The sequence below is a fragment of the Bombus bifarius genome, unplaced genomic scaffold (assembly GCF_011952205.1).
Source record: "Bombus bifarius isolate JDL3187 unplaced genomic scaffold, Bbif_JDL3187 scf7180000008176, whole genome shotgun sequence".
In the NCBI taxonomy this organism is placed as follows: Eukaryota; Metazoa; Arthropoda; class Insecta; order Hymenoptera; family Apidae; genus Bombus; species Bombus bifarius.
The window spans coordinates 518,346-540,510 of NW_022884493.1; the positions used below are offsets into that span (position 1 = coordinate 518,346).

The 22,165-nt window shown below is 38.6% G+C and overlaps 3 protein-coding genes and 1 pseudogene across 11 annotated transcripts; 2 read left to right on the plus strand and 2 right to left on the minus strand.

The window, feature by feature from the left end:
* Positions 1-1,094: 1,094 nt before the first annotated feature.
* On the plus strand, positions 1,095-2,922 carry LOC117209424 (annotated as a pseudogene).
* A 948-nt stretch (positions 2,923-3,870) lies between these two features.
* LOC117209426 lies at positions 3,871-5,458 on the plus strand. Its single transcript, XM_033451488.1, has 4 exons — positions 3,871-4,187; positions 4,275-4,519; positions 4,682-4,861; positions 4,953-5,458. Exons 2-4 carry the CDS (start codon positions 4,275-4,277, stop codon positions 4,960-4,962), a joined length of 435 nt encoding a protein of 144 aa, XP_033307379.1. The 5' UTR covers positions 3,871-4,187; the 3' UTR covers positions 4,963-5,458.
* A 1,380-nt stretch (positions 5,459-6,838) lies between these two features.
* LOC117209406 (retinal guanylyl cyclase 2-like) lies at positions 6,839-17,350 on the minus strand. 7 transcript variants are annotated; one of them, XM_033451437.1, is made up of 23 exons: positions 17,047-17,350; positions 16,053-16,201; positions 15,557-15,957; positions 15,238-15,401; positions 14,946-15,072; positions 14,237-14,389; positions 13,588-14,026; positions 13,147-13,463; positions 12,801-12,906; positions 12,576-12,678; positions 12,308-12,496; positions 12,104-12,184; positions 11,827-12,003; positions 11,227-11,386; positions 10,988-11,137; positions 10,736-10,907; positions 10,501-10,641; positions 10,122-10,314; positions 9,787-9,958; positions 9,413-9,683; positions 8,906-8,917; positions 8,052-8,611; positions 6,839-7,972 (listed from the first exon to the last, which is right to left on the minus strand). In XM_033451437.1, exons 3-23 carry the CDS (start codon positions 15,828-15,830, stop codon positions 7,671-7,673), a joined length of 4,263 nt encoding a protein of 1,420 aa, XP_033307328.1. In that variant the 5' UTR covers positions 15,831-15,957; positions 16,053-16,201; positions 17,047-17,350; the 3' UTR covers positions 6,839-7,670. The 7 variants fall into 7 exon arrangements, with proteins under 7 accessions (XP_033307328.1, XP_033307329.1, XP_033307327.1 ...); XM_033451438.1 differs by having other exon boundaries at positions 16,053-16,214; XM_033451436.1 differs by lacking the exon at positions 16,053-16,201.
* A 2,415-nt stretch (positions 17,351-19,765) lies between these two features.
* LOC117209420 (ras-related protein Rab-10) lies at positions 19,766-22,144 on the minus strand. Of its 3 annotated transcripts, none has more exons than XM_033451480.1 (6): positions 21,745-22,144; positions 21,463-21,643; positions 21,092-21,152; positions 20,898-21,036; positions 20,722-20,811; positions 19,766-20,646 (listed from the first exon to the last, which is right to left on the minus strand). In XM_033451480.1, exons 2-6 carry the CDS (start codon positions 21,587-21,589, stop codon positions 20,461-20,463), a joined length of 603 nt encoding a protein of 200 aa, XP_033307371.1. In that variant the 5' UTR covers positions 21,590-21,643; positions 21,745-22,144; the 3' UTR covers positions 19,766-20,460. The 3 variants fall into 3 exon arrangements, with proteins under 3 accessions (XP_033307371.1, XP_033307372.1, XP_033307370.1); XM_033451481.1 differs by having other exon boundaries at positions 21,889-22,030; XM_033451479.1 differs by having other exon boundaries at positions 21,463-22,029.
* Positions 22,145-22,165: the final 21 nt, after the last annotated feature.

Sequence of the window (22,165 nt, forward strand, 5' to 3'; positions counted from 1 at the left end):
ATTTGATTCTTTTGTCATTTCTTGTAGTTCAATTATAGATTCTATCTTGTAAGAATTAATCTTGCTACGAAATTTCATGATCTCGTCGAGAAGAATCGCGATACGCATATTTTGTTGAGTTATCATTTGTTGATCGGTCTGATCCTTTTTTCTGACAATCTCATAACCTTTTCGTCGATCTTCTGTACCTATTAGGGAGGGTATATGTATATGTATATACGAGTGAGAGAGAGAATAATATCTACATACTTTTACGATAATCAGAAAAAACATTTCGCAAATCGTTCCATAGATTCTCTAATCTTTTTTGAAGTTGCGTTGTAACTATCCTTTTTTCGTTTTCTCTATCTTCCACGAATGTGTTGATTTTACCTTAGAATTGGAAAATGTATCAAATAATTTAATGTCTGAAATCGTTGTCCCGAAAGTAATACGGTATCCTTTTAGTAATCAAGAAAGAGATAATCGTGTGAGAATGATATATGATTCTGCAAGCATGGAAAACGTTAGTAGGTAATATATCTTACTAATGGCAGTACTTCTCGCGACATTCGTTGCATTTTCACCTCGATGATTTAAGAACAAGTTAATTTTCCGTAAAGCAGTTTCTTTCTTATTTCGATAATAATTGATATTTTCAAACTGAAAGGTTTTATCGGCTAACGCCGTTTTCATATTTCCATAGAAGAGCGTGTCGGCCTCTGTTAGTCGAGTTTCGTGTATTTCTAAGGATCGATCGATTATCTCTACGTGGGCACCATTAGCCGTTCGTCGTTGATTTTCGGCTTCTTGCAGACTGTCCAATAATAAGCCGATGCTGTAGAGGTACAGGGGATATCTATAATATATTCCAATGGGTCGTTTATCACATCGTATCGTACCTGTAGTCCTTGAAGTCGAAGGCATGTTCTAGAATTTGCCAAGTTATGTCTATCTTCTTCGAGATATCCGGCATTTTTACGCGCGTAAGCATTTCTCTCCAGTAATGTCGATTACGTTCCGTATTCAAAGCGCTGAGCTTTAGTTCACGTAAGAGCGTTTCTCGTTTGAAATCTTGCTCTGATTTCTGACCGTTTGATTTGTTCCGTGTTTTTCGCTTCGATTTAGGAGCCATTTTATCGTTTAAGTCAACCTTCGCCAACACGCTCTTACGATCTTTTTTCTCTTTCCTCCACGTCTCGTTACAGATTAGCCTATATCCTTTACGTTTCGATTTTCATCTGTAAACGTACGACTCTCCTTTTTCGACCAATCGAGAATATCTCTTTCGATATTATCGATATTTATTATCATCTATCGTAACGGTTACTATTGTATTGCTGGTAAAGTAGTTTTCAACACATTGAAAAGGCATATCGTACGATACGTAACAATCGTTATCGCGTCGTTACAGATGTTCGATATCGCATAATTGCTGGATAAATGCGTGAAATATGCCTGGTCTAATCATCCTCTCAAATTTCAAATGATAACCGTAATATCGTATACGTAAGCGTTTTTACATACAATTCTCTAAAGATGTTGCGTCTCATTCCACTCATCTCGCTCTGCCTTCTTCCGTGATTCGTACATCGGTATTGGAATCTTCAAGGCCATGGAATTAAAGAATCGACTGTTTGCACTGTTCAGTGAAAGCCGATAGTTAGCACGCTGTCTCGTAGTCTTTTTTTCGAATTCTCCGTGAGTGTCGTCTTTCATATACGATATCCAATTCTCAGTTTTAATACTGTTTCATAAATAAAATGCATAAACGCTGCATCGTGGCATCGAATTAAGGAAGAATGCGATGAAAAAGATTCGGTAATTTTAATTGGTCGCGCCGATTAAAAGAAAGGGAATACACCTAAAAATGGCTCTTAATAAGTCGAAGAGGAGGAAGGAGATTTGCTAAATTCCGGTTCTAAAACTAGAAATAGGCGTTAATGATATGGAAGGGATAAAATCTGCGCTTCTCATATATAAAGGCGATTCGCGCGGTTTCAAGCATCGGAATATTTTCTTTGTCGCGAGTCTGTCAATCTTGACAAGGTTAGTACTCATTGTTTCTCATTCTCATTTTTTACGATTCTTTGTTACAATTTTCATCCTTACGAATTTCCATATCTTCTCGGTTCCACGTTCTTTTCCTTATTCTTTTTTCCTCCCCTTTCTGTCCTCTTTCCTTCTTTTCGTAACCACATGGAAAATTCTAATTTCGTCGTCTTTGCTTTCTAGATGAAGTCGTTTTACTTTTTTATACTGGTGGTATTGCTCGTTGATCCGATTCGTATGTTATCGATTGCGCACGGAGGAAATCGTCTCTCTATTATACGGGACGATCAGATTGTGGAAGGAAAAGCGATTCGCGTGAAAAGAGCTCCCGTGTCTCACTTGCCTTTGCTCGCGGGAGCAGCCTTAGTTGGTAAAAAAGCACTTTTATTGGGCGGTGCCGCCGTTGGAGCAAAGGCTCTTCTTGGTGCTGGAATTGTTGGAGCTGGTTTGTACAAAGCTAAATAGTGAGTATATTTTCAGGGTATTCTATATATATATATATATATGTATACATTTATTTTAGTAGTTTTCTTTTACTGTCAATCATGTTTCTTGTTTAACGTGTATATATAATTTTGATGAATTTCTTGGATATGTACCAGTTATGGCGGCGGTTATGGAGGTGGATATTCAAGCTATCACTATGTGCCATACACTTACGGACCAAGTTGGAAGTAACGTCTAATCTTCATCAATACAAGGATAACAATTTTGGAAAATAATTTTGTCGTTATTCACACAATTACTTCGGCACGCGATAAAGAGTCGATTTATAGAAGATATTGGTGTATCAAAATTTGTCTTTTATGTTTTAAAATATATTATTTTGTATTGTAATATATTCTAAGTTTGTTTCTAACACAATTTACTTATAAAAGAATAAAAAATGTTATTTATTACAATTTAAATACGTACGTACACGGTCAGTACGAGAATAAAAAGAGGAAAGAAGGAAAAAAAGAAGGAAAAGAAGGGAACAGAAGTCATTTTCTTGTTATTCCTAAAATGTACCGTTTCATCCATAGCGTCACGTTTTCAGCTTTTGTTTTGTTCGCACTATTCGCTAGTTGAATGTTTCGATCTCGTAACTCGTAATGTACAGCGATAGATTTAAGTATTTGATTGTACGGCAAAACTCGAGTACGAGAAGAATTGATCAATCGGTTCATATACCAAGGTGAAGCGCGCGGTTAAAAATGTTACGAGATGGATTTCCATCGACGAATACCTAATGACTCGAAGCATTGTAAAAGCAAGCACTTTCTTATCCGTCTTTTCTCTTACTTTTGCAACCTTTTTCTTTTGCGATCCGTATTCGTTATTCTTGTCACGCGCTACTCCGTTACCTAATTCATTGAACGATTGACATCTGGAAATGTAAGTAAACCGAAAATGATAGAAATGGATTCATTACTATTCGGCGATTGTTCGTTAAACTTGCGACACTTGCGATTAAAGGTGCGACCCGGTGTTACGTTAACAAACGTAACATACATACATTATTTGATATGCGGATCGATTGATTTTGTTCTCCTCGTCTCGTATATACATATATACGTAATTAATTATTATTATTATTATTTATTATTAATTATATCAGCTTAATCGTTGTGTATTAACTATCTTATTAAATTATTTCTTTTTTAGCTCAACCGTTAGAATCAATCACGGAAATTAGAGATGCTACCAACGATACGTTTAAGAAAAAATCGCGTTAGCTCACTGTAATATACGCGTGTGAATTTTTGTACATCGTTGATAGACGATAAAAGGAATCGCAGTTCACATTCGCTGCACATTTTATGCAGAGAGTGGCATCTTATGAAATTGTACAAACACGTAGCTTAGAATAGCGAAAGGGACAAGTATCGTAATACAGAAAGGCTACGAGCTTTAAGAGCTTTTCACCGATATTTTCACCTCATCGTTGTGTCGCAAGTGGTTCGAACGTGGTGAGAACGGAGTAGTGTAACATTTAAAAAGGAACACGAACGTAAGTTGGATCGTTTGAGTGGGTGGGAGAATTCGTCGTTTCGAAGGTAGGCAAGCCTCTATATAAAAACAAAGGAGACTATCGAAAAGGTACCATACGAGTTAAAAACGTACGCTTAACATTATTCCTAGGCCCCTCGTACGAAATACAAAGAAATACGACGGTAAGGCAACGAGAAATCCATAAGCAACGTAATTATTTTATTCCGAAATACTTTTAACGGTGATCTTTCTTCGTTTCTTCTCGCCAGATGCAGCCAATTAGCATTGTGGTTCTTGCTGTTGTTTGTTGTTATATCGTACCATGTATAATAGCCAAAGAAGACGCTTTACCATCGACAGAGAGCCGTTCCTCGATTCTCGATCAATCTGTTGGTCAATTAGAAAATGAAGAATATTCGGGTGCTACGTTGAACAGGCAAAAAAGAACGCTTCTGCTGAAGAAAAAACTTATCGGTGCAGGACTCTTGGGCTTCGGCTTAGGTGCCGTGAAAGGGTAAAAGAACAATATTTCCATCCGTAAAGCGAACCTTTACTTAAGAACGTTTCTCAAATTGTAGCTAGTTTGTGTCAGTTTCTATGAATATCTATCAGATATCTACAAAAATATCTACAAAATGCTTGGTTTAATATCTTGTTTTTATTTTATTACTTCCAGGTACAAGCTTGGTTATAAGACGGCTCCAGAAGTTCATCATGTTTATGTATCGAGTCCTCCAGCATCCGTAAAATACGTTGAATACGTTGACAAACCTGTCTTCGTGGAAAGAATAATTGAGAGGCCAACTCCGGTTTTTAAACCGGTACATGTCGAATACAGGGAATCTTCTCCTTACGGGTAAGCTTAACTTATGGCAAAAGATCGCCGTTTTTCTGCGTGTGATATGCTAATCAAATTTCGTTCCTGTTTCCTACATTTTTTTATTCAGGCCTTGGTAATGTCAATGGAAGTCATCAATCGGTGCAAGTAATCACGTAAAATTGGCCAAAAATAATAATCCAATAGCCGGCATAGACCAACAAGAAGAAGTTTGTAAAGTACCAGGAAATTTCTATCAAAACGTCTTCGTATTGGTTTATTTTCATGTACACACGCACGCCTATGCAATTATGCATACGTTCAAGACTCATCGTACAATAGAACAAAACAATATTTTATACTATACTCGACGTTGTATTCGTGACTGGCGATCTAAAATTTAAATTGATGCGGTATCATACTGTTTTATTGCTTAAAATGAATTATTGCGTCAAGACGAATACAAAGTAACATCGTCTCTTTAATTACCTTAGAGGGAAAAGAAAAGGAGTACATAGAAAAAGAGTTTCATTTTCTTGTATCATCGATCAAATTTTACTTTCCATGCGTATGTTCTGCTCCACGTTTTGCGTTAATTTATCGCACCGTTCTTAGCCGCATCGTTGCGTAGAACGAATTACGGATACGTGGTTCATTTGTCAGATGATTGATTTAAATGGCTTAATGTTAAATAAACGCTCGTATTTTTACATCTTATTATCGATCACGATTCTTTCCAATATACATATATACGTGTTATAAGCTTCGCGATGCGAAAAATTCGTTGATAATCTCCTAATAATTTTTCGCTCACGAACGCTTGCAACATTATAAAATGTCCATCTATACATTATGTGCGCTATATACACTTATTCGTACATCTAACACACAAATTATTGCACGATCACATGAAACACGTTTGCACGTGCTGTTTTATCGTAATTAATTGCGTGTGAGGTCGCGCACGGACGCAATTTTTAATTGGCGCGTTTAACGTCGCATCGTTCGGTTTATTAATCTTCTTATCCTTAATCTCAAAGTACACATTACGTTCGAAAAATTCGCAAAATTAATCTTTACGATAGGTAATTGCACGATTGGAAATCGGAAAGAGGGAGAGAAAGGGAGAAGGGAGAGAGAAAGAGAGAGAGAGAGAGAGAAAAAAATACCTACGTCTTTATATTGTAGGTTTTTGAATTATTGTCGACGACGATTCGGGGACGACGATGTCGCGCACACATTCATGAGAAAATAACGAACTTCTTCTCTTGCTGTACGGAAATGGTGCGAATACGCTTAGTTGCTTGCCAAATTGCATGCAATCCCATTACAGTAACAAGGTATTTGTCTCGCGTGTTGTCTCGTTTCAGCAAGATTTTTAAGAACAATCTTAACGATAAGATTTTGCTTTGTTGGATTGTTCGCAGCATTATGCATCTTATGTAGAAACACGCAACGTTTCGTTCCAAGTCGTAATTAACTGTATCGAGTTATTAATAAAAAAAAGTGGGCAATTCGAACGACATCGATATTGTATTAATTACACCGGTGTACATTTAATATTTCTCGTTTTCTTCGTTCGAAATGAACGAGCCGAACACTCGAAACTCAAAGATGTACAGCGGAATAAAATTTTAGGAACAAAGTTTCGTCGATCTCGAAGGAAGTTTTTATCAAATAATCTGTGTGCAAAATGTAAGCGACAGCAGGTAGGTAACAGGTGCGTGTAGTACATGTTGCTGTGTAGCTTTTACAGAGGCTCGTGGTACGCGTAGAATTTTCCATATCTGTGAATATATTTTAACGCGCAATATTTAAATGATGCTATAGAGCGAGTTTTTATTGGTGATTCTGTGGATTTCAGCAAGTAGGCAGATCAAATGTGATGCAACGATTCGTTTACGATTTTCAACCGAGCGCTATAAGACACTAACTTACAACGCTGAATTACCGTAAACCTATGCGACTCGTATGCGTTCACCTTTCTTCGAATAAGAAAATAGAAGGTATCGCGAGTCTTCTTCAATTTTTTTTACAACGATATACGCACCGTTGCGTGTGCATTGCATTAAAATTTCGTTTCGTCAGTCGATCGTATCTGAACTGATACGATTATGTGCCTTGAATATTTTTCGTCGAGGCGCCCTGCTTGGCAAGTGACATCGTGATACGGTTCCCTGTCGCTCGATCGAATGTGCAAGTAAGTATTTACTTGCACTGGCATAAGGTGGGTTGCGCGTGTACAAACGCAATTCGCAGCGCAAGATTAAATTATTTATAACTTGGAAAAGAAGCCTCGTCGTTTTTACGCATGAACTTTCATCCACAACGGAATCGATCCTGTAATCAGCGTTCACTTTTTATAAACGTTCTGTATGCTATTGGCGATTCGTATTCATTCTTAGGAAGCGAAACGACCGAGGAAATACGGATCGGAAGAAACGCAGAATTACAGAGTTTGTACATGTTTCCTATGCGAAGAACACAACGCGAAGCCTGCATATACACATATGCGTGTCTCTATGTAACGGAGATTGTCATCCGCGATAATGGGTATAAACTTTTCTCTATACTTGACGACCATAATCAGCGATCGATCACAGACCAAACGTCGATCTATTATCAGTATCGTAAAATTGTAAGAAAGAATTCTAAGAGGACCGATACAATTTTTCATTTTCACGATGACCGATACGACTGTTCTTTTATCATTTTAAAAATGTAATATCGTTTATACAGCATATCCGATGACTCACGAATATTCGTGACGATTGTCATATTTTTTTGTGAGATTTTAGTCGCAGGTGCTCACTGATCGACATTTTGACCAACTAAAATGGAACATTTATCAACGAAGCGTTAAAGACTCGACAGAAAGAGAAACGGATGCGGTTTGTCTGTAGTGATGAAGAAGAGGTGCCGGAGTAGATGGAACCTCTTCGATACGTTCCAAGTCGTTCGCTGCGCCCGCGCTGTTTTGTTTGTACAGTCTTGTTGGTGCCGTATTCGTGTTTTGTTGCTGTTGCTGATAATGATGGTGTTGAAGCTGCGGCTGATAATTGGCCGGTTCGGTAAAACCAAGGCAGGCGGTTTCATCGGGCCGATCCAGACTGAACTGCCTCTTCAAGAAACGACAACCTGTACTTCTTCCTAAGAGAATCGAATGGATGGTCAATTGAATTGATAATTGCAGATCTAATAGAGAAAGCTGAGAAATATCAAGACTTGCCATAATGTTCGTTCGGAGACAGACATCTGTAATGATTGTATGGCGTGCTCAAGTCGTTCTCATCGATATAACCAGCTATTCTTCGATGTCTTGGCGGTCCCGGTCTATAAGGGACCGTAGCCGAGCTTGAAATCGACGTAAGGGAAGTGGTAGATGCGCCAAGAACGGCTGTTTCCGTACAAAATATAGCAGATGTTCCTAGAGCCGCTTGAGTATCGCTGGTAGTTTTGACGACGGTAGCTGGATTCGCGTCGTCGTTCTCTTTTTCGTCCGGCTTTATCTTCGACGGTAAAACTGGCGCTGATTTCGAGGAAGAACTTGAATCCTGAACTTGTTTATCGTGCACAGACACTGCAACTTTACACGTCTCTGCATTTTTATCGATATTTCTGGCTGTATCGCCATCGTCGACGTTTACGTTGCGACATTCGTTATGGTTTTTGCGTTCGTCCTCCTCCTTTGTATCTTCGCAAGACAAAGCCATGGATATAGGCGTGCCGTCTGCCGATACGATGCTTTCTTCGTTCATTGAGCTCTCAAATATTAGACTCTCGTTCAGCCTTTGGCGTGGGAAATTGAAAATCATCAAATATCAAATTAGTCGTTAATTGGATTCTTATTTAGAGGGTGGAGGAAGGATCGCTTGTCCGTTATACTATCCGTATTCGAGGATACGTGCGCGTTTATCATTAAACATCGATATTTTACATGGAAATCATTTTATCATACGTATATGTATGTTCGCGCATGTATCCACGCGATCGTTCCATTTGCACGTGTACCGTGTACGTGTGTAAAACGCAATTGATCATTTCTTACGGTTGCATTATCGTATTTACCGATTTTTCACTTACCCATGGTTTTCCCTGAAGATGGCGGCAGAATGGCAACAGATAAAAGCATTAAAAATCTGAAAAGCAAACGGCTCCAATGAAGATCTACCAAATCAAAGTATACGATGCAGATGCAATGAGCGTTAGCACACACTTAACGACGTTGAATATTCGAAGGAGAAAAGAAGGAGAAGAGAAAAGAAGGACAATTGACATTCAACCGTATCTTCTAATTCGTCGTACGTATAGTTTTGGATGCGACGATGTTCGATGAACGAGACGATCGAATCGATAGCGAAAGATGAAAGGAAAAGGCAAAGAGAAGACAGGGTAGCCAGATCGACTTATAGAGATCGGATCGATAGAATTATCTAGAAAGAAGTAAATGAGGTAAATAGGTAGGGAAACGAACGAAATATTTTCTTTTTCTACATTATGGACATAAATATATGCACGTACGTTGTACATATGTATAGAAGTGGCTTTTAACAAAAGAAATAAAAGAACTGAACGAGTATAAAGGCTTACCCGAGCGTGGGTGGTTTTGGAAGTTCCTTATCGAAGCCTTGTTTCCCTAGTAACCAATAAGTAGGCATTTTTCCCTTGCCTTTAACTTCTGTCCGTCCACGGTATTCGATCTGATATCCACCCGCCTGAATCAGTCGATCTCTTGTCACTTGGCTGAGGTGGATACGCCATGGTGCACCGGTAGACTCCATCCTCGATGCGGTATTAACGGTATCACCGAAAAGGCAGTATCTTGGCATAGTCAGGCCAATAACACCGGCGCAACAGGGACCTACGTTTACGTAATCGAGATACGCCGTTAACGCAAAACGTACATATACGTATTAACGCAATAGGACGACGTATGCTATAACGTAGATGATACGACACTTAACCGGTATGAAGGCCAATTCGAAGTCTCAGTTGCGTATTTGGCAGATGTTTCAACTTGAATTTTCCGCTTTGGTGCAGTAAATCGAGGGCCATGGTAGCTATTTGAGAAGCATGGTCTGGTATTCTTACCGGACAGCCACCTACGACCATGTAAGCGTCTCCTATAGTTTCCACCTGTAACGGCGAAGAAAGAGAATGATTTTCTTTTCCATTGAACACGATCACAGATACGTATCGATATTCTCCGCGGAGATTTCTTATCATCGAATAAAAATCGATCACGCTTTTTGACTTATCGACTATGTACTGTGTCTATTGCGTCCTTGCATTCCATCACCTTATATACAGTATACGCGTTGATCGTGGCATCGAAGCAGGTATACAAGTCGTTCAAAAGATCGACTACTTGGAACGGGGTCGAGTGTGCAGAGATGGTCGTGAAGCCAACAATGTCCGAGAAATAGATCGTTACTTCACGGAATTCTTCAGGATCAACGGGCATGCCCAGCTTCAATTTCTCAGCAACAGAGCTAAAAGGTCATTGCGTGTTTGATACGCCGCCAATCTTAAAATATCAATAGGTAAATATAGGTACATCTATACACCTATTGTTCGATTCTGTACCAAAGGAAGAAAGGTAGGGGGAGGAGAGAGAGAAGTAGGGTGGGTAGAAGCGAGGTGACGTGCGATGAAACACAAAAGATATCTCTATTTACCTGGGTAACATTCGATTCAATAGCTGTTCCGTTTTCTTCTTTTCCATGTCGAGTTGTTCGGTGCGCTCGCGTATTAGCTCTTCCAGATTGTTCGAATACTTTTCCAACATTTGAAACATCGTATCGACGATATTGACTTTTCTACAGATACAGATTAACTAGATGTGTGAAACGAACAACGATCTACAGTAGCGCTAAGAACGGCTAGGTATACAGAAACATAATAACCATTTACCTTCCATGATTAAGCTTCTTGAAGAGATCGTGAACATCGTTAAAATCGGGTCTCATGTCCGCTGCTTCTGCCCAACATTGACGCATGATATTTATCGCTTCCGGTGGTGCGGCACCTTTGCTTACAGACGGCCGAATCAGTGGCGGTGGTTTCATCACTTTCTCGATGATATCTGCATATAGGAAGGTATATATAAATTTCTATGGAGAAACTTGCACGGTCGGTATAAAGGATTTTCATTTCGTTAGTTACCTTCCGGGGACAAAGCGAGCATGCAAAATGGTTCTCCGCGGACTACCACTTCCTGCATAATAATACCAAAACTGTAAACATCTCCGGCTTGCGTTCCCTTCTTTCGAAGATTTGGTTGCCTTAATAGTTCGGGTGCTGTCCACAAAAGATCTAAACGCGAACGCGTTAGGAAAAACGTTATTCCGTCGTTCGAAATTTGCATTTCTTTTGTATAAAAAAACTAACGGGAATCGTCATACCCCTAGCGGTTTTTGCCGGAGGAACAATATTTTGTGCTTCGTGAAAAACAGGCAGTCCATAATCGGTTACCTTGAGAACCCAGCGAGCATCGATGACGCAATTTCGCGAAGTAAGATAACCGTGTACACGCACTGGTGTACCATGAAGATATCTCATACCCTTTAAACAGAAATCAACAAATTTCAATTAAAAATCAATTTTTTCGTTACGTCATCAAGGTAACGAAGCCTTGTATATTCTTATGACAAACGATTAGCGAAATAAATGTACGTGGAATATCGCCGTTACATCGTGCATCGTACATTATAAAGCGTTTCATCGTCGTACAATACTCCGTTATTCGAAAGTCCGCGTTTTAATTTTCGAGGAAACAGTTTCTTAATTATCTTACAAAATAGATCCTAATTCTAAGAAAGTAGCAAAATGAAAGATTTATTGTTATAATTATATATTTGTAAATGTGAATTTAAAAACTGTAACTATGCATTGTATGAAGGTTTCTTCAAGCGTTTAATAACGTGCTGATCTTGGAAGCATGTCGAGCGAACAGGGCGCCGTACGCAATGCGTTAAAAAATTGCAAATAATTCTTTTATTTACCCGCACAAGATCGGTGAGGAACGACAATCTGAAGGACCAATCGAGCTTGATCTCGTCCTGCACCAGTACGTCTTCCAACGATCCTCTTGAACAATATTCGTAAACAAGGCACGGTCTTGTCGGTTCATTCAAACATCCTATCAGAGGATTGAGATTCTCATGACGCAGACCATGAATCTACGATCGATAATAGAGAAAAAACGCGATTGTCAAACGCTTGTTATCTCATCTCGATGTTAATAGTCGGCGATATCGTCGAATGGCAGAATATTCTTACCATGGCCAATACATCCATAGTTTTGCTTTTCAGTTCAAACGTACCCTGAGTTGGTAGTTCTTTCAGTTGCACAAAGTCACCCTGCCATGAACGCGACATAACAGAAAATTGTATATTGCTTGCATGGTCCCGGACAGACAATTACAGGTATCTCTATCCATACGAATACGTATTCATTCGTTAATTTCATACGCGTATACTCACGTTGTATCTTGCACGAGGATCCTTCAAGAAATTATGACGCGTCAGATTTCCTGTGCTAGTTCGTAAACATGGTTTCAGGGAAGATACGCTACCTAGTTGAAGTAGATCTGGCTTTTCTACTTCGGGTCCACCAAACTCTTGCAGTTGTTGCAACCAACAGCATAACATTCTCTCGATACCCTCGTCCACCTACACACCTTGCCGTCAACTTTGTTCCTCGTGGGAAATTTTATATACATGAAATTCGCATTGCAGATTATCGACTTACCCTTCTGGAATCTACTTGAGGCACTTGAGGAAATACGAAATCCGACGTGGTTAAAATGATCTTGTACGTACCCTTGGACATTCTCTTCTTAAGCAACTTCTTTCTGAGTTTCAAAGGATATTTCGATTACCACATTGATGACATTTACACAAGATAAGTCGTGGTTACTCGGAAAATACCGAGGAAAATAGTACTTTAGATGTATATTATAGATCGATTCGTTACCTAATCAAGATTGCGACCGATATTGCGAACACAGTTAGTAAGAGCGACCCCAGGATGATAGTCACGATATGTGCGATACGCAATGCTGATTCGTCGGAAGTATTCTCTGTAAAAGTGGATATTTTAGAAAATTCATAGAAAAATTTCACCTAATCCGATCCAATTATCTTGGATATGGATTAGGTGATTTAGGTTAGATTTAACGAAATTTAACGATACGTTGAGCCAACGTTTCCCGACAAATTCTAATTTTACACGCCGCTTTATGAACATCTCTTTTAATTTCAACGAAGGAACGTAGATACGAAGATAATATTAGTCGATTTATTTTTTCTTACTTTCTTACCTGTACAATCGATAAAGGGAATCCCGTTGACATCGATGTTGCATCTCGGAAGATCAGTGTCATTCATATTACGAAAAGCCACCGCATTCGTCGATAACTTTCGAACAAACAATTTTTCACGTCCTTCCACGGTGATCATTATAGGTTTCCAGGCGTCAACACGCCAGTCCAGCATAACGTACGTGTAGATCTTGTTATTGAATGCATTTATACTAGAATTGTCGTTCATTAAGATATTAAGAGTTTCGTTCAAACGGTCCATCAACGTCGGTACCATATATCGTTCTACGCCCTCGAATACTTTTTCTACGTCATATCTGTAGAAGAACGCATACGCTTCCGGTTTATCATCCATCTTCAACAGGTTGTTATACATGTACACGCGTTATATAAATTACATAAGTAGAAGGTGGCAACAGTTTGAATAAAACTTGACCGTACCTGTAATCGAGGGGTGTTATCGTGATCAATCTTTCTAGAAAAGTTGAGCTCAAGTTTCTTGGCGGGTGGAATCGGTTACTTGTTTTTGATTTATTCCATGGTCGTTGTCTGGTTTCTTGCTCTTCCGCTTCCTCCAACGTGTCTGCTACCGCTACGCTGTCATCGTAGTCGTCAAATGTCGTTTCATAGGACACGTTCAAGGCAGAGTCAGAGAGATTCAAGGGTGTTAGAGTCGCCAGCGAAACGTTGGACGTTGCTGAATCGAAATAAGAAATCGAAGTGTTTCCGGGTGGTAGAAAGAGGTCATCGTCTTCCGTATGAACAATCACGGTCATAGAGTCCCACATGGAATTAGAGGTTTGCTGTACGTTATCTATCTCGGAGAGGACACGAGTTATTAATCCGTCTTCGTCGGATGTGGGTAGACATAACACCGTAACTGCGTGCAATCGAAAATGAAATCGTGAATCGCATTTGAATCGCATTAACACGTTACGGTGTACACACGGATAGCGATATATGTATGTATAAGCATTTAAAAAAGCGTTTTAAAAGGCGTCGAGGTAAGTTGGACGAACCAACAAAAGCCAAAGCAATTCGATCGAAAGTTGAAACGTACGAAAGAAAAGAGTACAAAAGTGATGCTCACCTCTGCGAGAAACCTTGTAAACGGTGCGAAGAATTTTTCGAATTTGTTCGAAAGAAGCTCGCCGTGGTAATACCGCGCGTCGTCGTACTACAGCTCCGATACTTTGCAAAGAGTTCAACAATGCTCTTTCGAGACTCATCCATGGCTCGTGATCTGTAACATCGTGTACATATATTTACACGCCCGTAATTTCATACTCGTCCGTAGGCGAGCTCGAGAAGAATATCATCCGCGGCGTTGTATAAACGCGCTACGATTTATCCAAAACGCTAACGCGATACACGCGATACGTATACGATACGAGATACGCTTCCGCAAACAAGATATACAGGCTAGTTCTTTCCCGAGTGTATCGCCTATATGCATCGTCTGCGTCGATCATCCTTCGATCTATCGAAAAGTATCAGCAGCAGTCGAGATTCTCGGGATACCTTGAGTATCTGCCGAGAATCGTCGTGCGAACGATTTAATGATGAACTATTTCGAAGGAAAAACAGTTGAGTCGCAAGCCATGACTTCTTCCAGACTTTTCATTCTCGCGATGAGTGGAATGCGATGCGATAAAAAAGATTTGATGTTGAACTTCAACGTTAAGGTCGATCGCGCGGCTGCTTTTTTCGCAGATCTCCGTCGATTCGGAAGTGTAAAGTAACGCTACGACGATTACACGATATTACCGACGAAAGGAAAAACAGAAATGAAAATTTACCTGTTCCTATTATCGCTACGGTTTTCCATTGTAAGTGTATCAGCATCTCCGCGAGGGCTTTCGCTATCATAGGTAACGACGGCGACAGCCTAACGATCGATGAAACTTGCCTTTCCTCCGAGTCTTTCTGAAACGATTACCGTGATTGCGTACGTATATATCGGTCGGAACGTTTGTACGACGTACTTACGATTAGGTTTAAGTTACTTGCTTACGTGCATAGAACGTTGGGAACGAAAGAATCGGAACGAAGAGGGCGTATGTGCTACTGTTTGGTGTTTAATTCGCTTACCAAAGGACAAGTCCATGTGAACAACGGCATGTTCCAGAGATGCGCGAGTTTAACGGTAACTTCGCACATAGGTGAGTCGAGAGCGGCTACGAGAGCTTTTGCTCTTCTTTCACCAAGTACACGTAACAGAGCGTCGAGACCCCAAGTTTTCGTTTCGCACGACACTAGGGAGCAGAGAAAAAGGTTGGATCCCTTCGATTCCGTTACGATAGACACGGAAATGTAGCAGTGTATTACTTATGTATGCGTGACAAGGACGGATACAGCGTGACGAAGAATTTACGAATAGAAGGATGCTGCGTATTAGTGAGATACTCACGCGATAAGGGTATAACGGTGATCTGCACGTCGAAATTAAATCGATCGAAATAGTCTTGAATATCCGTGGCCATATCGGTGGTATTCGTCTCGCTGTTGCAATCTTCTCTTAAGAAGAGCATTACTTCCGCTTTGCTATCGTTGTAATTCTCGTCGATCGTATCCGACAAATAAGGAACGCATGGAACTTGTTCACCATTCAAAGAAAACAAACATCCGGGCAGGATCATGATCGAGATCCACGACCAAAGCCGGCGAAAAGAGTTCCCGGCCATGGGCCTGTAACCACCCTGTTTACCGTTTTCGCCCCGTAGCTTACTCGCTGCTCGCTTTTTTCCTCAGCAGCTAACCTATTGACCCGTATCTATTTGTCTCCGTATTCGCCTTCTTTTCGTATCTTCGCTGTGTACGGGATAAAACGATCGTTTAGATCCGGAAACCGAAAAATCTGGAGCCGCCCCACCAACGGATCGTACGACGTATCGTCAGCTACGTACCGTTATACTCTCTTATTATCGTAGCCCTACGTTTAACAGACTTTAACAAAGAGAGATCGAGACCGAAAGAGACAATTTTTCTTCTGTTCTTCTAATTTTCTTTTCTCGACTGGCCCCACGGTAAAATGCCAATGTCCTTTGAATTTCAACTGCAACAACCTCCTAATCGTATAAGCGACATTCTCTTTCACTTTTGCCCCTTTTTCCTCTTTCCATTTACTTTTTTCTTTTGTCGAAACGACGCGTTGGCGATCAAAATGCAAAATACATACATCGATCATTGGTACGGAATTCCTCCATTTCCTTCAAATTACACGGATAACTTTATTTATTCGTTTATTTATGGCGAATTATCGGAAAACGCGCGGAAATATCGGTATCGGTGTCTGCAGCGTCCACAGAATGTGGTAAGCGGCGACAACTAGAGCGTGCACGATCTTTTCGTAAAAAAAGGTGAATCCTTTAATCACGGTAGATCAATTTGCTGTAAACACATTTTCCGCTACATTTAATACTCAACGACGTTGAAAATATTTGCAAACAATAGCCCATGGTTGCTGTCACTCATTCCCTATAATTATCAATGTATAATAATCGCAGGGTTGCAGCAGCTTTGAAAGAGGAGCAATCCTGTTCCAATCCGTACCAATGATTTCGAGAAATCGAACGTCCAATTCTACCTGATAGAATATTTATATGTCGCACAGCCTGACGTATTATTTTCTCATCGACAAACGATAATTGCATTACAATATTCGAGTATCAACGATCGAATTAATTGGTATATTCGATCAAAGAGAATAACCGCGTTTCCATTCGAAGTGAAATTTATCGAAGAACGGAAAGCAGCAAGTTTAACGGAATATTAGATTTTTTAACGAAATTAAAACGGCCGATAAATAAATCGTCGATATTTGAAAAGAGGAAGCATGTATCGATACGTTGATAGGCTCGGTTAAGTATACAAAGTGTATCGTTCGGAATTTCATCTTACCGTTTCTCTTTCCGCGACGAGGAACAACGGTGAAACAGTTCTCTTTTTTTCTGTTTGCGTATATACCAGAAGGGGATGCGCGAGTCTAGAAATATTTTAAAAATACGCATATCGCGAACAACCAGCAACGAAGTTACTTTATTATATTTCAAAATTCGGTTTGACTTTCTGTCGCGCACAGACGAATAAAACGCGTGTCTCAAATGTAATCTGTAATTCGTCCCGTCCGAGTAGAAATCTCAAACGTTTCAGACGGACCGAACGCCTCGGCGTCCGGTATTGAACTAAGTCGAGTTTCACCCTTCTACACATGCCCGAAGTGACGTTATCACGAGGTAACGAGAACGTTCCGTCCCGGGAAACGAATCCAGCTAGCGGACGCGCGAGCCCGCACCATTCCCAGTATCAGTCGCGCGCCCCGTACACGTTTCGATCCGTGTCATCGTTACGCGAAAGGCTAGCTAACCTTCCGAATTTGTCATGGAACACGAGTGAAACTGTCCTTGGCCCACGCGATATCTATCACAGTCGCTGTCATCCAAAATACACGTACACTACGCCTAAATCTTTTAGCTTCATGCGGTTGGAGATATTTAGGGTAATCGTGTCGAAGGAGAACGCTGCACGAAAGCGTATGGTCAAACTGTAAAATTTGTTTTCTGAAATTGATCGATGAATCGACGGTCCAACAGAATCCATCGGTAATAAGAATTGAGAGAAGGATGCGAGAAGTCTGGAAAGACACGAAATATGCAATATGAATATCGAATAAGATAATTACTTTATATCCTATTTCCTTACCAGTTAACTACTTTGCTTCGATTTTTCTTAATATCGCCAGTTTAATTTGATCGATTTGCTATCGCTTTGATCGTAAAAGCTCTTAGTAGTTTGATTAAAACACCTTGCGGCATTAAAATGAGGACGAAAATGGAGTTTCGCAGCTTTACCACTGAACGATAATTTATCTACAGCGATCGAATCATTAATTTATCTTCACGGTATTTCCAAATGTTATATAAAACTAATAAATTACTCATGTAGGGTGAGATCTTAAATGGCAGCTTAAAAATATGTACTTTAGCGAAAGAAACTTCGTTTTCGTATTTCTATTGTTTTCCTTATCGACACCTATATTTACAAGCTGCGTACACATCACAACATCGTTTATTCTCATATTTATACGTATTAGTCAATTGTAAACTTTCCCCTATTTATAATAATTATTTTGTTTCTTTAGCATTTTAAACCATTATTTAATAATTTACTGTCTGCTTCTATAGATCAAATGCGTTTTCAAGAGGCCATCTTTGAGATTTTAAACTTTCAAATGCATATTCAAGACGTAAACTTGATCAAAATTCTGGACCGATTTTATAATCGATGTAATTTTGTTGGTGGTGGCACTTATTCTCATAACTGGAATTTCACATCGTTTCTCCGAATTTTTGAGAACTGTTAAATTTAGTGTCATTTTAATTATTTTGCAATTTCATTTTTTAGTTTGTGTGCTTTTTAGTAGTTTTTCTGTAAACAAAACGTAAAAAGCAATTTATTTCCAATATTTAGTGAAACTTTCAAGCATTTTGTATATTTTCTTTATACTTACCCTCTGCTGGTACGAGCGCACATTTCCATTTCGCCCCGAATACGCTTATTTCTTAGCATCTGAGAAGAAATGTGCGTATAGTCCAGCCTTTGGTCGCTAGGGGACCTTCGTTTTATTGTGCATTTTATGGCTGACATTTTTAACACTGCATCGGCGATTTCCATACCCCCCTTTTGGGAAAAATTCAATCCTAATCCTTCCAAACGCTTTTTGATGGGTTATGTTTGGATTTTTCGACTTCTAAATTCTGCTGGGTTGCGTTTGGAATTTTTGGCCTCCAGACGAGAGAACTCGAATCCTAATCCTTGGAAACGCACGTGAGAACTGAATAATCCAAACCTGACAAACATTAAACCATTCGTACGTTTTCATCATAGATAGAAGTACCAGTAAACTGATACTAGATCCGTATTTTAAAAAATGATGATACAACGATTACTATCTCTTATACAATTGATTACAAATATAGATTATAGGATATTATGTATCACATACATATCTATATATTATTTGTTTTCACAAATAAGATATTCGCTTTGTTTATAACATCATCGCTCAATACCAAAGTTTTTGTATATTTCTTATAGCGAAGTTTTGAACGTAATACGAAAATATTTAAATTTCTGTACCTTCCCTCTGTTTAGTATTAATCGATAGTAGACACAACGTTTTTAATTCTTTGCTTTTTCTTTAAACAAATAATTTAGGGGAAACATATCTTCGACAACGTATGGTCTACTTATTTCGATTATTTTCCTTAAATGGAGTATTGTAAACACTATCGCATATTGTCTGTAAAGTATTTGATTAAATTTCCCCATAATAGGCGTGCATTTCTATCATAGATTGCCCCTTTTGGCCATATTGAAACACTTCCGATCCACGTATATTCGTTTCCCTATATATATTCGATGCATATTCCGATACCAGTATTAAAATCACTATCACAAGTACTAATCATTTTACTAATACATTATAAAAACCGAAAATTTATGTATTGTGATAATTACTCGTAGCACTACTATTGACGTATTATGTATAAAGCCAGTTTTTATCAAGTACCTATTACTATAAGTTAAATGTATTGCGAAGGAAAACAAAAACAATTACTTCGAAATCGTGAATATTTATATTTGTAGTAAATTAGTCTTACACAAGTAGGATAAAAGCTCTTGGACTTAAGCTTTTAGATTTTAACTTAAGATGTAAATAAGCAATGTAGTGCAATGTCCGTATGAAAAAGCATTCACATAGATTTTTTTAAGATCGAAAGCCCTCATTCATTCTCACTCTTCTCATTATGGTAACAAATTGCAGCCTCGTAACAAACAAATTGTTCCTAGTTGACTTTGTTCGTGCAACAACGCATGAAGTTTCACGTGGAAAACAAAGCTCCATCAGCAGTATATATTATTGATTTTTTGTGTTCTTTATAAAAGCTGTGATGGAGCTTAATGCTTGTATACATGCAATAGACACATTTATAAGTACATTTATAAGTATACAGTCATATATGTGACAAATAGCATTTATAACCCACCCTTTGAAATCCAGGTATAATTAAAAAACTTCACTTCCAAATTGGAGTTGCTTCCTTTTATATTTTTTGAAATAAATTTAGATATATCTTTATCAGAAATCTCATTAAATAAGTACAATCGAATTTGATTAGGCAGTGTTGTGAAGAGTTTAATTATACTATTATGCTTTTTTAAATTATGCTCTAAATCTATCCACAGATCTATTTTGAGTGGCACGAGCTGATATATAGTATATTATGCGCTGTTAAAATAAATAATATAAGATTAGCAGCACCGATTAGAATTCCTTTCCACCCTTCGATCAACCGTTACTCTATCAGGAGCATCTTGTGGTTCCTTTCCATGAGTTTTCTCCAATATTGCTTCGGTTAATTCATTAAATGCACGGTCAATATTAATATCTGCTTTCGCAGATGTTTCCATAAATCTGATTCCATGCTCTCGCGCTATCTAAAGGAGGATATTAATTTATTAGTTTGTGACATTTTTGTAACTTACGTACAATTTAAATTATAGCTGCTTTACCGCTTCCCCTCTTCCTGTGCTAACAACACGTTTGTCTTCCATATCGCTTTTGTTCCCCAGTATCATTTTCTCCACATCTTCATTCGCATGCTAAAATTAATTAAAAAGAAAAAATAAATAACGATTGTAAATGACTATATTTATGTATAGACAAAAAAGTTTGCAATCATACTTACTTCATCTATATTTCTCAGCCATTTAACAATATTTTCAAATGTCTTTTCATTAGTAATGTCATAAACAAGCATAATACCCATTGCACCTCTGTAATATGATGTAGTAATGGTATGAAATCTTTCTTGACCGGCTGTATCCCTGTAAATATACAGGTTAAGGACTGTTTAGATTAATTTAATATTTTACAACTTACCATATCTGTAACTTGATTTTCTTTCCTCTTAATTCCACTGTCTTGATTTTAAAATCGATACCTAAGTGACAGAAAGCATATTATTCATATATCTAACATACTCCACAGTATAATAGCATTTATTTACATAAAACAATCAACTTTGATGACAATGTTGTCAAAATATTAATTCAGAAACGCGAATTTCTCTATGCACTTAATGTAATAAGACAATCACACTTCAATATTCAATTATTTATTGTTCATTAACTTCAGTTTACAATATCATTATTTTAGTAGCATAACCTACTATACCGAAAAAAAATTCACAATAATGGATAATTTGATCGAGGAAATCCACGAATGATAATTATTTGGACAACTTTCCTTACCTATCGTAGAAATAAATGTCGTTGAAAATGCATCATCCGAAAATCTAAACAATATACAAGTTTTGCCAACTCCGGAATCACCGATCAGCAGCAACTTGAACAACAGATCGTACGTCTTTTTTGCCATTTCACTGTTGCTTCTTGTTAACGAGGCGCCGAAGAAAACAAAAAAGATTCGAACCTGTGGAGCACGATTAATAGTTTTGTAGACGATATTTCGAACATCGAACGCTATGAACGATTATAGGTTTCAAGGTCGGACGAGGGCGCGTCTCAACGTACAACGGTGTCTTGTTAACGACGGAAAAACCGGTCACAGGGGCTGACTATTAAAAGACAGTACGACGTCACACAACAGACCAGCACGCAGAAGCATCGGGGTAACTTTGCACTTTGCTTTCAGTCACAAGCCTGAACAGAACTTACTGATTTATTAATCGACCAACAATCCGTAATATGTACAACTGTATCTTTATAGTAATTAGCGGTAATCGCGAAACTCTGCCGGGTTCAATTGCGAATATTTCATCTACCACGGGAGGTCACCACCACCGCAAGAATAATTTTAAATCACCTGGATACTAACGGGACACATACGCACAAAGTTATTACTAGACTGCGGATGTTTATGTAAATTCACGTTTCTCTGAACGCAATCAGAGAAGTGGAACTTAGAAATTTATTTCGATTTCTAAATATCATT

What these genes read in the sequence shown, in the direction of transcription:
- LOC117209426 (XM_033451488.1), top strand. Translation starts at nt 4,275, where the DNA reads ATGCAGCCAATTAGCATTGTGGTTCTTGCTGTTGTTTGTTGTTATATC. An exon ending in GGCTTAGGTGCCGTGAAAGG is followed by an intron (nt 4,520 to 4,681) that starts GTAAAAGAACAA and finishes TATTACTTCCAG; the next exon opens with GTACAAGCTTGGTTATAAGA.
- LOC117209406 (XM_033451436.1), bottom strand. Translation starts at nt 15,830, where the DNA reads ATGGCCGGGAACTCTTTTCGCCGGCTTTGGTCGTGGATCTCGATCATG. An exon ending in TCCCTTTATCGATTGTACAG is followed by an intron (nt 12,907 to 13,146) that starts GTAAGAAAGTAA and finishes CCACTTTTACAG; the next exon opens with AGAATACTTCCGACGAATCA. An exon ending in TCGGTCGCAATCTTGATTAG is followed by an intron (nt 12,679 to 12,800) that starts GTAACGAATCGA and finishes TTTGAAACTCAG; the next exon opens with AAAGAAGTTGCTTAAGAAGA.
- LOC117209420 (XM_033451480.1), bottom strand. Translation starts at nt 21,589, where the DNA reads ATGGCAAAAAAGACGTACGATCTGTTGTTCAAGTTGCTGCTGATCGGT. An exon ending in GGCTGAGAAATATAGATGAA is followed by an intron (nt 20,812 to 20,897) that starts GTAAGTATGATT and finishes AATTAATTTTAG; the next exon opens with CATGCGAATGAAGATGTGGA. An exon ending in GCACAGGAAGAGGGGAAGCG is followed by an intron (nt 20,647 to 20,721) that starts GTAAAGCAGCTA and finishes ATCCTCCTTTAG; the next exon opens with ATAGCGCGAGAGCATGGAAT.